An 11,600-nucleotide genomic window follows, 5' to 3' on the forward strand; every position below is an offset into this window, starting at 1 on the left:
TCCATCCTTCTTCCACCGCCCCCGGCTTAGTAAAATCTCTTCTTTAAAGGGGTTCCAAGATGGGCACTAGAGATTTGACACCTGAAAATAAGTCTGTGCCATTTATTTTGGTAGATGGAACATTTACCAAAGCCAAAGAATCAGAAATGAATTCTTCCAATTAGTATTTCAGAGCAATTCTCCTAGTTATCTTTTGTCCAAACCATTGACGCCCAAATCCTACTGAAGTGTGTGTCAGATCATTTCCCAGTGACAAGGAATTTGAGACACCAAGTTCACATGGACCAGCCTCTTCAGCATCACCCGAAAGCTTGTCAGAAATGCAAAACTTCAGGCCCTGCCCCAAACTAAACCAGACTCTGCAGTTTAAGAGACCCCCAGGTGATTCATGTGCAATTGAAGTTGGAAAGTACTGGCCTAGAGCACCACTGATTAATGTAATAATTGTGCCTATCTGTTTTATTGCCCACGTGAAAGATTCTTAATTGACTCTGCCTTTTAACTAGCTTGAATTCCACTGATGGTTAGTGCTTTTAAGCCATTTGCTCAACTAAAAAGAGCCATTGGTAACCTGGATCCTCCGCAGTGAATGTGTGTGCTGATTTAACATATTTAGACAGGAGAGCACTTTACCTACGGAGTTGAGGTGGGATGGGGAATTATCTGTCACCATCCCAGTTCAGTGGTGATGCATCCTGAATGAAACAAAAAGTCTCTGCCTGTCCATTCAACTTGTCTGCCCCTGAGGACCAGAGAAGAATCCTCTTTCCTGGTGGATTTGATAATGGGACCGCCCCTAGTGGGCTGTTACACATTTTCTTGAAGAATGATACTTAGGGCGAGCTGCCCGTGACGTTGCCTGCGCTGTTTGAAACTGCAGAACCCGTTACCAGCTTGGGGCAACTACCGCTCCGGCTGGTTCCGGAGCCCGTGCGTGCCAGGAGGGCTAGTGGCGGGCGTGAGGTGGCTCTAGCCTTTCGCGTCTCTGCAGCCTGGAGACTAGAACCGGCACTTTCGTAGGACGCCACCTCCAATCGCAGCGCTGGCGCGGGCGGAGGCTAAAACACACGAGTCCTGAGACTGAGGAAAATGCGCCAAGTTCCCGTCGGCGGCGTCGTGGGGAAGACCCCAGCGGTTCGGGCGCCGGGCGAGCGGAGCCGCTTCTGGCGCTCCTTGCCGTCCTGGGGCGGGGACGGGGACGGGGGCGGGGACGGGGGCGGGCGCCGCTTCGGGGATGTAGTCGGTGCCGGCGCCCAGGCAGGACCGAGCCGCAGCCCGGGTTCCCGCTCTTGAGAGCGAATGGGCACTCCCCTGCGGGGAGGGCGATCCGGCCAGCTTTTCCGTGGGTCGCGGGCCCCCGCAGGCTCGGGGCAGGGGCTCACCTGTCGCCCCCGCCCTCAGCCCGGTTAGACTTGTCGGCGTCACCGCCGCGGACCTCGCTCTGGGCCATGACCATAGTTACGGGAGAAACATTGGTGATGTCACAACCCCCAGTGATAAGGACAGCCAGGAGCAAGAAATGGTATAGCAGAAGAGACGGCCCCTGGGCAAATGTTATATTCTACATATGCTTGGTGATTACAGGGTCCCTGTATAAATGAATTCTCCTCAACTCCTTGGGATTTGAAGAGAAAATGCCCCGTGTCATACCTCGTGAAAGTAATAGGCTTTCAAGAGGTAGTCCCTCAAAAAAAACCAGACGTCCCTTGAAGTTTTTTCAGAAAAAGGAAACCAAGAGAGCCTTGGATTTCACAGATTCTCAAGGAAATGAAGAAAAAAACTTCTGAATACAGAGGATCTGAAATTGATCAAGTTATTCCTGCAGCACAGTCCTCACGTGTCAACCGTGAGAAGAGAAAAAACTTGTTACCGTTTGTGGGACTGAATAATCTCGGCAATACTTGTTATCTTAATAGTATACTTCAGGTATTATATTTTTGTCCTGGTTTTAAATCTGGAGTGAAGCACTTATTTAATAGTATTTCAAGGAAGAAAGAAGCCCTAAAAGATGAAGCCAGTCAAAAAGCTAAGGGAAACTGCAAAGGAGATTCTTCAGTAAGTTTTGAACTAATATGCAGCTTACATTCCTTGATCCTTTCAGTCGAACAGCTTCAGGCTAGTTTTCTCTTACATCCAGAGAAATATACTCGTAAACTTGCTACTCAGCCAAGGCGACTACTTAACACACTCAGGAAACTCAACCCTATGTATGGAGGATATCTACAGCATGATGCACAGGAAGTATTACAGTGTATTTTGGGACACATTCAAGAAACATGCCAACTCCTAAAAAAAGGAGTAAAAAATGTGGCAGAGTTATCTACTAAGGTAGAAGAAAAACATCCGAAAGAGGAAATGAGTGGTCATAACAGCATGGAGATGGACAGTATGAGGCATTCTGAAGACTATAAAGAAAAACTGCCAAAAGTACATGGGAAAAGAAAGAGTGACACTGAACTTGGTAACATGAAGAAAAACGTTAAAGTCTCTAAGGACCACCAGTCTTTGAAAGCAAACCAGAGACAAACCAGATCAAAAAGAAAAGCTACAGTTGATTCATCAGATATTCCTGCTAAAATCATCCCCAAGTACATTTCTGAAAATGAGAGTGCAAGACCCTCACAAAAGAAATCAAGAGTTAAGAGAAACTGGTTCAAGTCTACAGCTAAGCAACCCAGCATTATTTCTAAATCCCTTAGTCTGGGTAAAATAACAACAAACCAAGAATCCAAAGGACAACCTAAAGAAAATGAATGTGGTCTTGAAGAGGACATGGGGAAGTATGAGAATGATAATACAGCTGATGGTTGTGGACTTGAATCTCCAGGGAAGAATGTTATGCCTGTTAAGGAAGTTAAGCCCATCAACAAAGGTGCAGAGCCAATTGGTTTTGAGCTGGTGGAGAAACTATTTCAAGGTCAGCTGGTAATAAGGACTCGTTGCTTAGAATGTGAAAGTTTAACAGAAAGAAGAGAAGAGTTTCAAGACGTCATCGTACCAGTGCAAGAAGATGAGCTTTCCAAAGCAGAGGAGAGTCCTGAAAGTTCTTCAGAGCCAAAACCAGACATGAAGACCCTGAGATGGGCAATTTCCCAGTTTGCTTCAGTGGAGAGGATTGTAGGAGAAAATAAATATTTCTGTGAAAATTGCCATCATTATACGGAAGCTGAACGAAGTCTTTTGTTTGACGCAATGCCTGAAGTTCTAACTATTCATTTGAAGTGCTTTGCTGCTAGTGGCTTCGAGTTTGATTGTTATGGTGGTGGACTTTCCAAGATCAACACTCCTTTACTGATACCTCTTAAACTGTCACTAGAAGAATGGAGCACAAAGCCAACCAATGACAGCTATGGATTATTTGCAGTTGTGATGCATAGTGGCATTACAATTAGTAGCGGGCATTATACTGCTTCTGTGAAAGTCACTGACCTTAACAGTTTAGAACTAGATGAGGAAAATTTTGTGATCGACCAAATGTGTGAAGTAGGTAAGCCAGAACCACTGAATGAGGAGGAAGCAAGGGGTGTGGTCAAAAACTATGACGATGAAGAAGTGTCGATTAGAGTCAGTGGAAATACCCAGCCAAGTAAAGTTTTGAACAAAAAAAATGTAGACACTCTTGGACTTCTCAGAGGACAAAAGACTCAAGCAGGTTATGAGTTATACAACAAAGCATCTCATCCTGATAAAGTTGCCAGTACAGCATTTGCTGAAAATAGAAATTCTGAGACTAACAATACTAATGGGACCCATGAATCTGATAGAAACAAGGAATCCAATGGCCAAACAGGCATTAGCATGAGTGATTTTGAAAACAAAATTTCATATGCAGTGCAAAGCTTAAAGGAGTATGAGGGGAAGTGGTTGCTTTTTAATGATTCTCAAGTGAAAGTTACTGAAGAGAAGGACTTTTTGAATTCTCTTTCCCCTTCTACATCTCCTACATCTACTCCTTACTTGCTATTTTATAAGAAATTATAGAGTGAGTGTATTTTCCTTGTGTGTATATTAAACATTGGTAAATTGATTACATCAAAAAGTCTTTAGCTTATCTTTTGAAGCTATTGGATATTATGGGTCTCTCTAGGTTTCTATATAAATAGTGAAATCTGAGTTATTGAAAACCATGTTAATTTTTAGAATTCCTTTATCCTTAGTGGAGACTAGGGATTGATGCATTAGCTTCTGGGAACAAACTTGTATAGGTTCTTAACTGAATTATTCAAAATGGAAGCATTTAAACACTTTGAATTTACACCTATCTTTTGTGTTTGCTTTTTCAAATAAAGTGCTTGTATTTTTATCTCCATATTTTGGAGTAATTATCTACATGATGTTTATAGGTTCTGTGGTTTTTCAGCTAAGAAGCAGAATCTCATTTCAGTACATTCACTTGTGTAAGTCATGAAGCCAGATCTTTGATGGGCTGTATTAGAGGCACGTGTATGAACAGCTGTACCAGCGGTTTGCTGCAGCTGTTAAATGAAGTAATGCATGGAAAATGCTTAGTATAGTTTCTGGCATTCAGTAGCCCTCAGAAAATATTGGCTAAAATATTACTAAGGAGAGTTCTATAACCTGGATAGCCAAGAGTCACCATGAGCTTGACTCAAGGGAAGTAAGAAAGACAGATCATTGGCTGGGGTGTTGAACCGCATGGAAGAAGACAAACGCTTTACCATAGAACTTGACGCCAAGCTATAATAACGTAGCAAAATAGGCCTGGGGAAAGAATCTGAAAGTGCACAAAACAGAGGATCACAGTGTCATTTGAAGCATGACTAGGAAAAGTGCCACTGGCTGTAGTTGACAGACCAGCAGACCCCTGCACCCACTCTGCGGGTCTCTGCTCTGCATTTGGCACCAGCCAAGTAGCCTCCTCTCTAAAGGGTCAGTTTTGCAAGTGCCCACCCGACTCCCATGGCCTCGCCCTGTGCTCAGAGAAGGCCATAAACTATGTTGGCCAATTCACCTTGTCATTTCAGGATAGAATGCATTAGGTTCTCCCCCAAACTCAATGGCTGGAAGAATCATAAAACAGGAATTCAGGGGTCCCTGAAGCTCTGCACTTGTGTCAACAGGCCTGATTTGTATCTGAGCGGGTGAGCATTTATAGCCTCTGATTTGCCATTGTGGAGCTCACAATTCCAAAAGCTGAGGCTCCTGTTCCCCACCCAGCCTCAGTTATGTTTATGTCACCAGCTTCTGAGGCGTCATCTGCTTAGTACTGCACTTTTGAACAGGACCAAGAGACCACGCTGAGCCATGAAGTCCCCACAGCTATCACTCCTATGTCCTGGCAGACACACCTATGTGACCTTACACAAGTTAGATAACCTTTCTGGGCTTAAGTTTCCTCATCTATGAAACTGAGATAACAGTAATAATAAAAGTTGTGTCATTATTAGGCAGCTAAATGGTAACGTTGGTTAAATGCTGGGCTTATTACAGGCACTTAATACAAATAAGTTTATTCTATCACATTACATTAAATACATTATATTATATCATCTCATCTCATCATATCTCATCATATCATACATCATATTATTATGATGCCATTTGGGGAAGTCTCCATTAGTGCGTCCATAACAAAAAGATGTCAAAATGACTTAAGATTAGGAAAAGCTTCTCCTCTACTGCCTCATGTTCAAGACAAATCGACAAGGAATCAATTACTGAATATTTACTGAACACTCCCCTGTGTGCTAGACACCATACCGGACTCCGTGTAGGTACGGAAATATAAGACTCAGGGTCATCCCAGCTCTCAGCCAGCTTATTACATAGTTGAAAGTAGAAGACGCATGAAACAATTAGGCCTCTGGGTGTTAATGAATTCACATAAATACAGAGGCCCCAAGCTGCTGATTTGGGTCTTCATTCTTCCCGCCCTAATACTCAGGCCTCCCCAGGTATATCTGGGCATCCTCAGGTATAGTTAATATGTTCATGTCCCCCAGTATTTCCATCCAAGCCAGGGGTCCAGGTCTCCTACCCACTCCTCTGGCCTCAGCTGTTTCTTTCTGGAGCTGCCCTGAGTCTAAAGCCCCTGTCATCATGGTCTGTAGCAAACAGGCGGGTGCGGGGACACAGCTGCACTCACTGCCCTCTGTCCCAGGCCCACGCTGTCTTTAGCGTAACTTTAACTTAACGCCAAACCTCTAACTGCTGTTCCATTTCCATTTTGTGGGACCAGGTCAGGACAGAAGCCACAGGACCCTTCCTCCCTTTGCAGTTCCTTCCCCCTTACTAAGCTCCTCCTCCAACCACAAAGCCCACCCCTCATTCACGACAGCTCATGAAAATAGACAACCACACAGATTCTGTTCTCCTATCACCACAGCAGTGACCCTGTTTGCTCCAAGCTAATAATAACTAATGATAATAATAGCAGCAGTAAATGCCATTTGCTCTAAGGTCATTTCATGTATTATCTTATTGAACTCTCACTTCAACCTGTAGAATAGATTTTATTTGTCCATTTGGTAGATGAATAAATTGAGGCTCATATAGTCAAGTAGTGGGTTCAGGGTCACACTACCTTGTATGTAAGAAGTAAGTAGTAGTTCTGGGTTTTAGTCAGGCTCACATGACTCCAGAGCTTTTAACCACCCCCACGATATTGTCTCTACGTGAGCACACCGCTGTCAAGACAAAGACAGTTGGGCATTTCAAGTATTCCTGAACCAGCTTCAGGACGCTTGACTCTTCTTGGAGCCATGGAAAGAATAGAGGTTCCAACCCAAGTTTTGTTGCTATACACCTTGGCCAGGTCAGTTTCCTCACCCAAACTGGAGATTTATCAAATTTCCTCCAGCCTTGTTTTAGGTTCACAGTAAAACTGAGGGGAAGGTACAGAGATTTCCCATATACCCTCTGCCCTCACACACGCACAACTTCCTCCATTATCAACATCCCTCACCAAAGTGGTCCGTTTGTCGAAATTAATGAACCAACATTGAGACATCATAGTCACCCAAAGTCCATAGTTTACAAGACGGCTCACTCTAGGTATTATACATTCTATGGGTTTGGTCAAATGTATAACGACCTGTATCCACCATGACGGTATCATACAGAGTAGTTTCACTTCCCTAAATATCCTCTGTGCTCCATCTGTTCATCCCTACCCACCTCCCAACCCCTAGCCATCACTGTTATTTTTACTGTCTCCATAGTTTTGCCTTTTCCAGAATGTCTTACAGTTGACATCATACAGTGTGTAGCCTTTTCACATTGGCTTCTTTCACTTAGCCATATGCATGTAAGTTCCCTCCATGTCTGATCATGGCTTGATAGCTCACTTCTTTCTAGCTATGAATAATATTTCATTGTCTGCATGTACCATAGTTCATTCATTCACCTACTGAAGGACATCTGGATGCTTCCAAGTTTTGGAAGTTATGAAGAAAGCTGCCATAAACATACATGTGTGGGTTTTTGCATGGCATAAGTTTTCAACTCCTTCAGGTAAATAGGATATGTGATTGCTAGCTCGTAGAGTAAGAATACGTTTAGTTGTATAAGAAACCACCACCTTGTCTTTCAAAGGGGCTGGACCATTGTGCATTCCTACCAACAGCATGTGAGAGTGCCTCTCGCTCTACCTCCCCACCAGCAACTGGTGGTGTGAGTGGTCAAGAGTCGGGGCATTCAAACAGGTATTTTGTGGTATCTCATTTTAATTTGCATTTCTCTGATGACATGGGATGTGGAGCTCTTGTCATGCTTATTTGACATCTGTATATCTTCTTTGGTGAGATGTCTATTCAGATCTTTTGTCCATTTTTAATTGGGTTGTTTGTTCTCTTGTTGAGTGTTGAGTTTGTTTTTTTCTTTTTACATTTTGAATAATGACCCTTTATCAGATGTGTCTTTTGCAAAACACATATTTTCTCCCAGATGGTGGCTCGTCTTCTCATTCTCTTACCATTCTTTCACAGAACAGAAATTTTTAATTTTAATGAAGTCCAGCTTCTCAGTTACTTCTTTCATGAATAGTGCCTATGGTGTTTACCTAAAAGGTCATCGCCATACCTAAGGTCATCTAGGTTTCCTGCTATGTTGTCTTCTAGGAGTTTTATAGTTCTGCATGTTACATTTAGGTCTGTGATGCATTCTGAGTTAATTTTTGTCAAGAGTGTAAGGGCTGTGTCTGGATTCTTCTTTTTTTTTTTTTTTTTTTTGGCATGTGGACATCCATTTGTCGAAAAGATTATCTTTCCTCGGTTGTATTGCCTTTGTTCCTTTGTCAAAAGTCAGTTGACTATAATTATGTGAATCTATTTCTGGGCTATCTATTCTGTTCCATTGATCTATTTGTTTCTTCTTTTGCCAATACCGCACTGTCTTGATTACCGTAACTTTATAGTAAGTCTCGAGGATAGGTAGTGCCAATCCTCTCCTTCAATTATCGAGTTGGCTAGTGTGGGTCTTTAGCCTCTTTATATAAACTTGAGAACTAGTCTGTCAACATCCACAAAGAACTTGATGGGCAGCCCTGATTTTAACAATGTATTTTTCTGGGAGTTTGCCCAGTAGCCAGCACCCAGAGCCCTTAGTCTTCAGTAGGCTGAATTTGGGTCCTTCTTTTCTGGACTTGGGGAAAATGTTTGGATTTTTTAAGTTCCTTGTGTTTGCACATTATGTGCCTGAGCCCAATTCATGAAATGTAATCACAGACATAAAGCAGGCATCCCAATAGCATGAAGAAGAAAATGCTGGGGCTGGCGGTGGTGGTTAGCCCTCACCATAGCATTAACATTCACTGTCATCAACATCATAAAAGACGCTTGTATTCATCAAGTACTTACTAAGTGCAAAACCAAGATCTCAGTCCCTTACATGGGTCATGTCACTAATCCTTCCAATCACCTTCAACTGAAGAAATAGAGTCTCTGAAAGATTAAGTAACTTCCCCAAGTCACACAGGTAGTAAGCGCTGAAGCTGAGATTCAAACCCACTCTTAATCCCTAGATTGCACTCATTCTCACTGGCTTCCCCTTTCACCCTGGGGTAGTGATGCTGACCATCCTGGGCCTGACATTCCAGCTTCCTGAAGGACAGCCCAGGTCAGCTCATCATCTTACACTGAATGGGAAATCCCACAGACAACTAAGCTTCCTGATAAATCCACTCTACTCTAGTTCCTTGAAACCCTTTTTACAAAACCCACATAGTATTTGAGAAATGGAAGCTGAAGCACCTTCTCCTCCTCCATTCCCCCCCTTTCGCCTGCTTCCCCACAGGATCCAGTTGGTTATAAACCTCTCTTGCTGTTTATTTACCTCTTAATAAGCCCTATCTCCTCTCAGAAAGCCATTTAGCACTGCACCACTTAATTTCTCCCCAAGGCAGAATCTGCCAGGTGGAGTCTTCGTCCCCAGCCACGTCGATTTGTCTTATTTTGAAGCAGCAGTGAACATGCCACAAAACTAAAATAGCAATCAGTTCCCAGGTGTGGACTCACTGAGCAGGGAAATGACCAGGAGTGTGTGCATGTGTCCACCCGGGGCAGCTGTTCTGAACGGGCTGGATTAACCCAGGAATGACTCCCGAAGGTGGCTCCCAGCCAGCTGTGGCCACATCTGGGCATCCCTCAACGCAGAAGCACGCCGCTTTTCTGCCTCAGCTGGATTCAGCCACTCAGCACCTCCTCGGGCTGGACGCCCCAACCCTGGAGCTATGCACCCTTGCCTTTTCCACAGTTGAGGAGACAAAGTGGGCCCCCAGAGGATCAGGAAACCAGCACAGAATAACCCAGTGCAAGAAGGAAATGTCCCTGAAGTCACTTTTTCTTATTCCAAAATTCCTATAAAATCTGTCTCTGATTCTATACTATTACTACATTTGGGTCAATATAAATATAAAATTCTTCAAATTTTGTACCAGCTAAATTACTACATTATGTCCCCCCCCCAAAAAATTTTGAACACCCCAAAAATCATGTTGTTCCCATAACTTCAGTGCTCCTGGACACACACGACAAGATGTGTGCCTGGAGGTGTATGTGCCTCTGTTTGAGCAGCACGACCCGGACATGGGCAATCTCTGTTTTGGGGAGGGTCCCTTCACCACTGCATGTCATCCTAAGGAAGAGAAGATGACATCTAAAGCAAAGACAGGCGATTATTAACAGGACAGCAGTACTGGACAGGACCTCCCAGGGACCCAAAGAATAATAGAAAGAAAACAGAGACCCGTCTGACTTATAGCTTCTTGTGTGGTTCCATTGACCTTGCGATACCTATCATCATTATGGGAATTGACAAGTCAGCACTCCAGCCAAACTCACAGAAGTGACTGCTCATAAATACACACACACACACACACACACACAAATATACACACACATATATTTCATAAGTTCATCTGCATAACATCCATCGTCCATCCCATTAATAACTCACATCCCATAATATGCAGTGGAGCCCTTTATTAGAAGGAAGAAGAATGAATATCAGTGTTCACGGGTGGAGGTGCATTGGCCTCGCCTTCAGTATGTCTATGTATGTAGCGTTCCCAACTAGCTTTTGCAAACCTTCTGGTTTGAACCAGTGTGCTCTGGAAGTGTTGGCAGTCAGGATATTGTTCACAGTCAAAGGTGTGCTCACTGAATCTAATCTCAATACCGGCCAGATTGCTGAGATTACAGCAAGCAACCAATGGTGGGCCATCCCCAAAGGCATTACCCAATAGGGCAGAAGTCAAAGGGCAGAAGTGTAAAGACAAGTTGAGTGATAATCCTTTATTCCTTGGAGCAATTTTGCTGTAATATTCAAGGATCCTTTTTTTTTAAGTGTCCTCTCAAAAAGGAAAAAAAAAAAAAGCAATAGAGAAAGCCTCCCTCCTTCACCATACAAGATTCCTTTTCCAATGGAGAGTATCTGCCATTCCAATTTCTTTAAGTAGCTTTATATTTGGACATTTAACAGGTGTTCCCAAGGCTGCTCTAAAGAAAAAACAACAATTCTTCCCTGAATCAACAGGTAAATGTTTTTCTGAAATGACAGCAAGAAACAGATCTGGGGGGACTGTCTCTATTTTTCATGGTAAAAAATAATAAAAATAAAAATAATAAGGTAGAGCAGATGATAATCTGCTCTAAAATAAGCTGAGGGAATGAAAAAGTGCTTAGAAACCTGTTGCATCCTTTTTCCATTAAAATAATTATTATTAAAATGCTACAGATGCACTGCCCACAAAATGCTCACAAGTGGTCCCCGTTTGGGTGATACTGCCCACGGTTAACCAGTGGCTGCTGCACTGGGCTCCCTAGAGCATGGGCACTGACACAGAACTCTGTGGGTCTTTACAGTTACAAGACTGCTCCCTAATTGTAATCCCTGATTATTTTATAGACTCTGATCCCATCTTCCCTTGGTTGGCCTTCCAAAAGTCTTCCAGATGGATGTGCATGTATTTCAGGAAACTGGGCGAGTCCTTTGCAAGGATCTTTTTGACAAGGAAAATGGGGTCTTAGGAGGGCTTGCTTGGGGTTCTCTAGAAAGGAGGAAGGCGTCAAACGCTTATCCTCCTCAAGGACTTTTACGAACTCAGAGGAGGAAAGTGAAATTTGTCACGTCTCTTTCTCTGT

The 11,600-nt window shown here is 43.3% G+C and overlaps 1 protein-coding gene across 1 annotated transcript; it reads left to right on the forward strand.

The window, feature by feature from the left end:
* The first annotated feature begins 1,637 nt into the window (after positions 1-1,637).
* Positions 1,638-4,431, forward strand: LOC309805499 (ubiquitin carboxyl-terminal hydrolase 1-like). Its single transcript, XM_082623412.1, has one exon. The coding sequence runs from the start codon at positions 1,768-1,770 to the stop codon at positions 3,979-3,981; it is 2,214 nt and encodes a 737-aa protein (XP_082479538.1). The 5' UTR covers positions 1,638-1,767; the 3' UTR covers positions 3,982-4,431.
* The last annotated feature ends 7,169 nt before the right edge of the window (positions 4,432-11,600 follow it).

The sequence above is a fragment of the Mesoplodon mirus genome (assembly GCF_964341445.2).
Source record: "Mesoplodon mirus genome assembly, chromosome: 5".
Lineage (NCBI taxonomy): Eukaryota > Metazoa > Chordata > Mammalia > Artiodactyla > Ziphiidae > Mesoplodon > Mesoplodon mirus.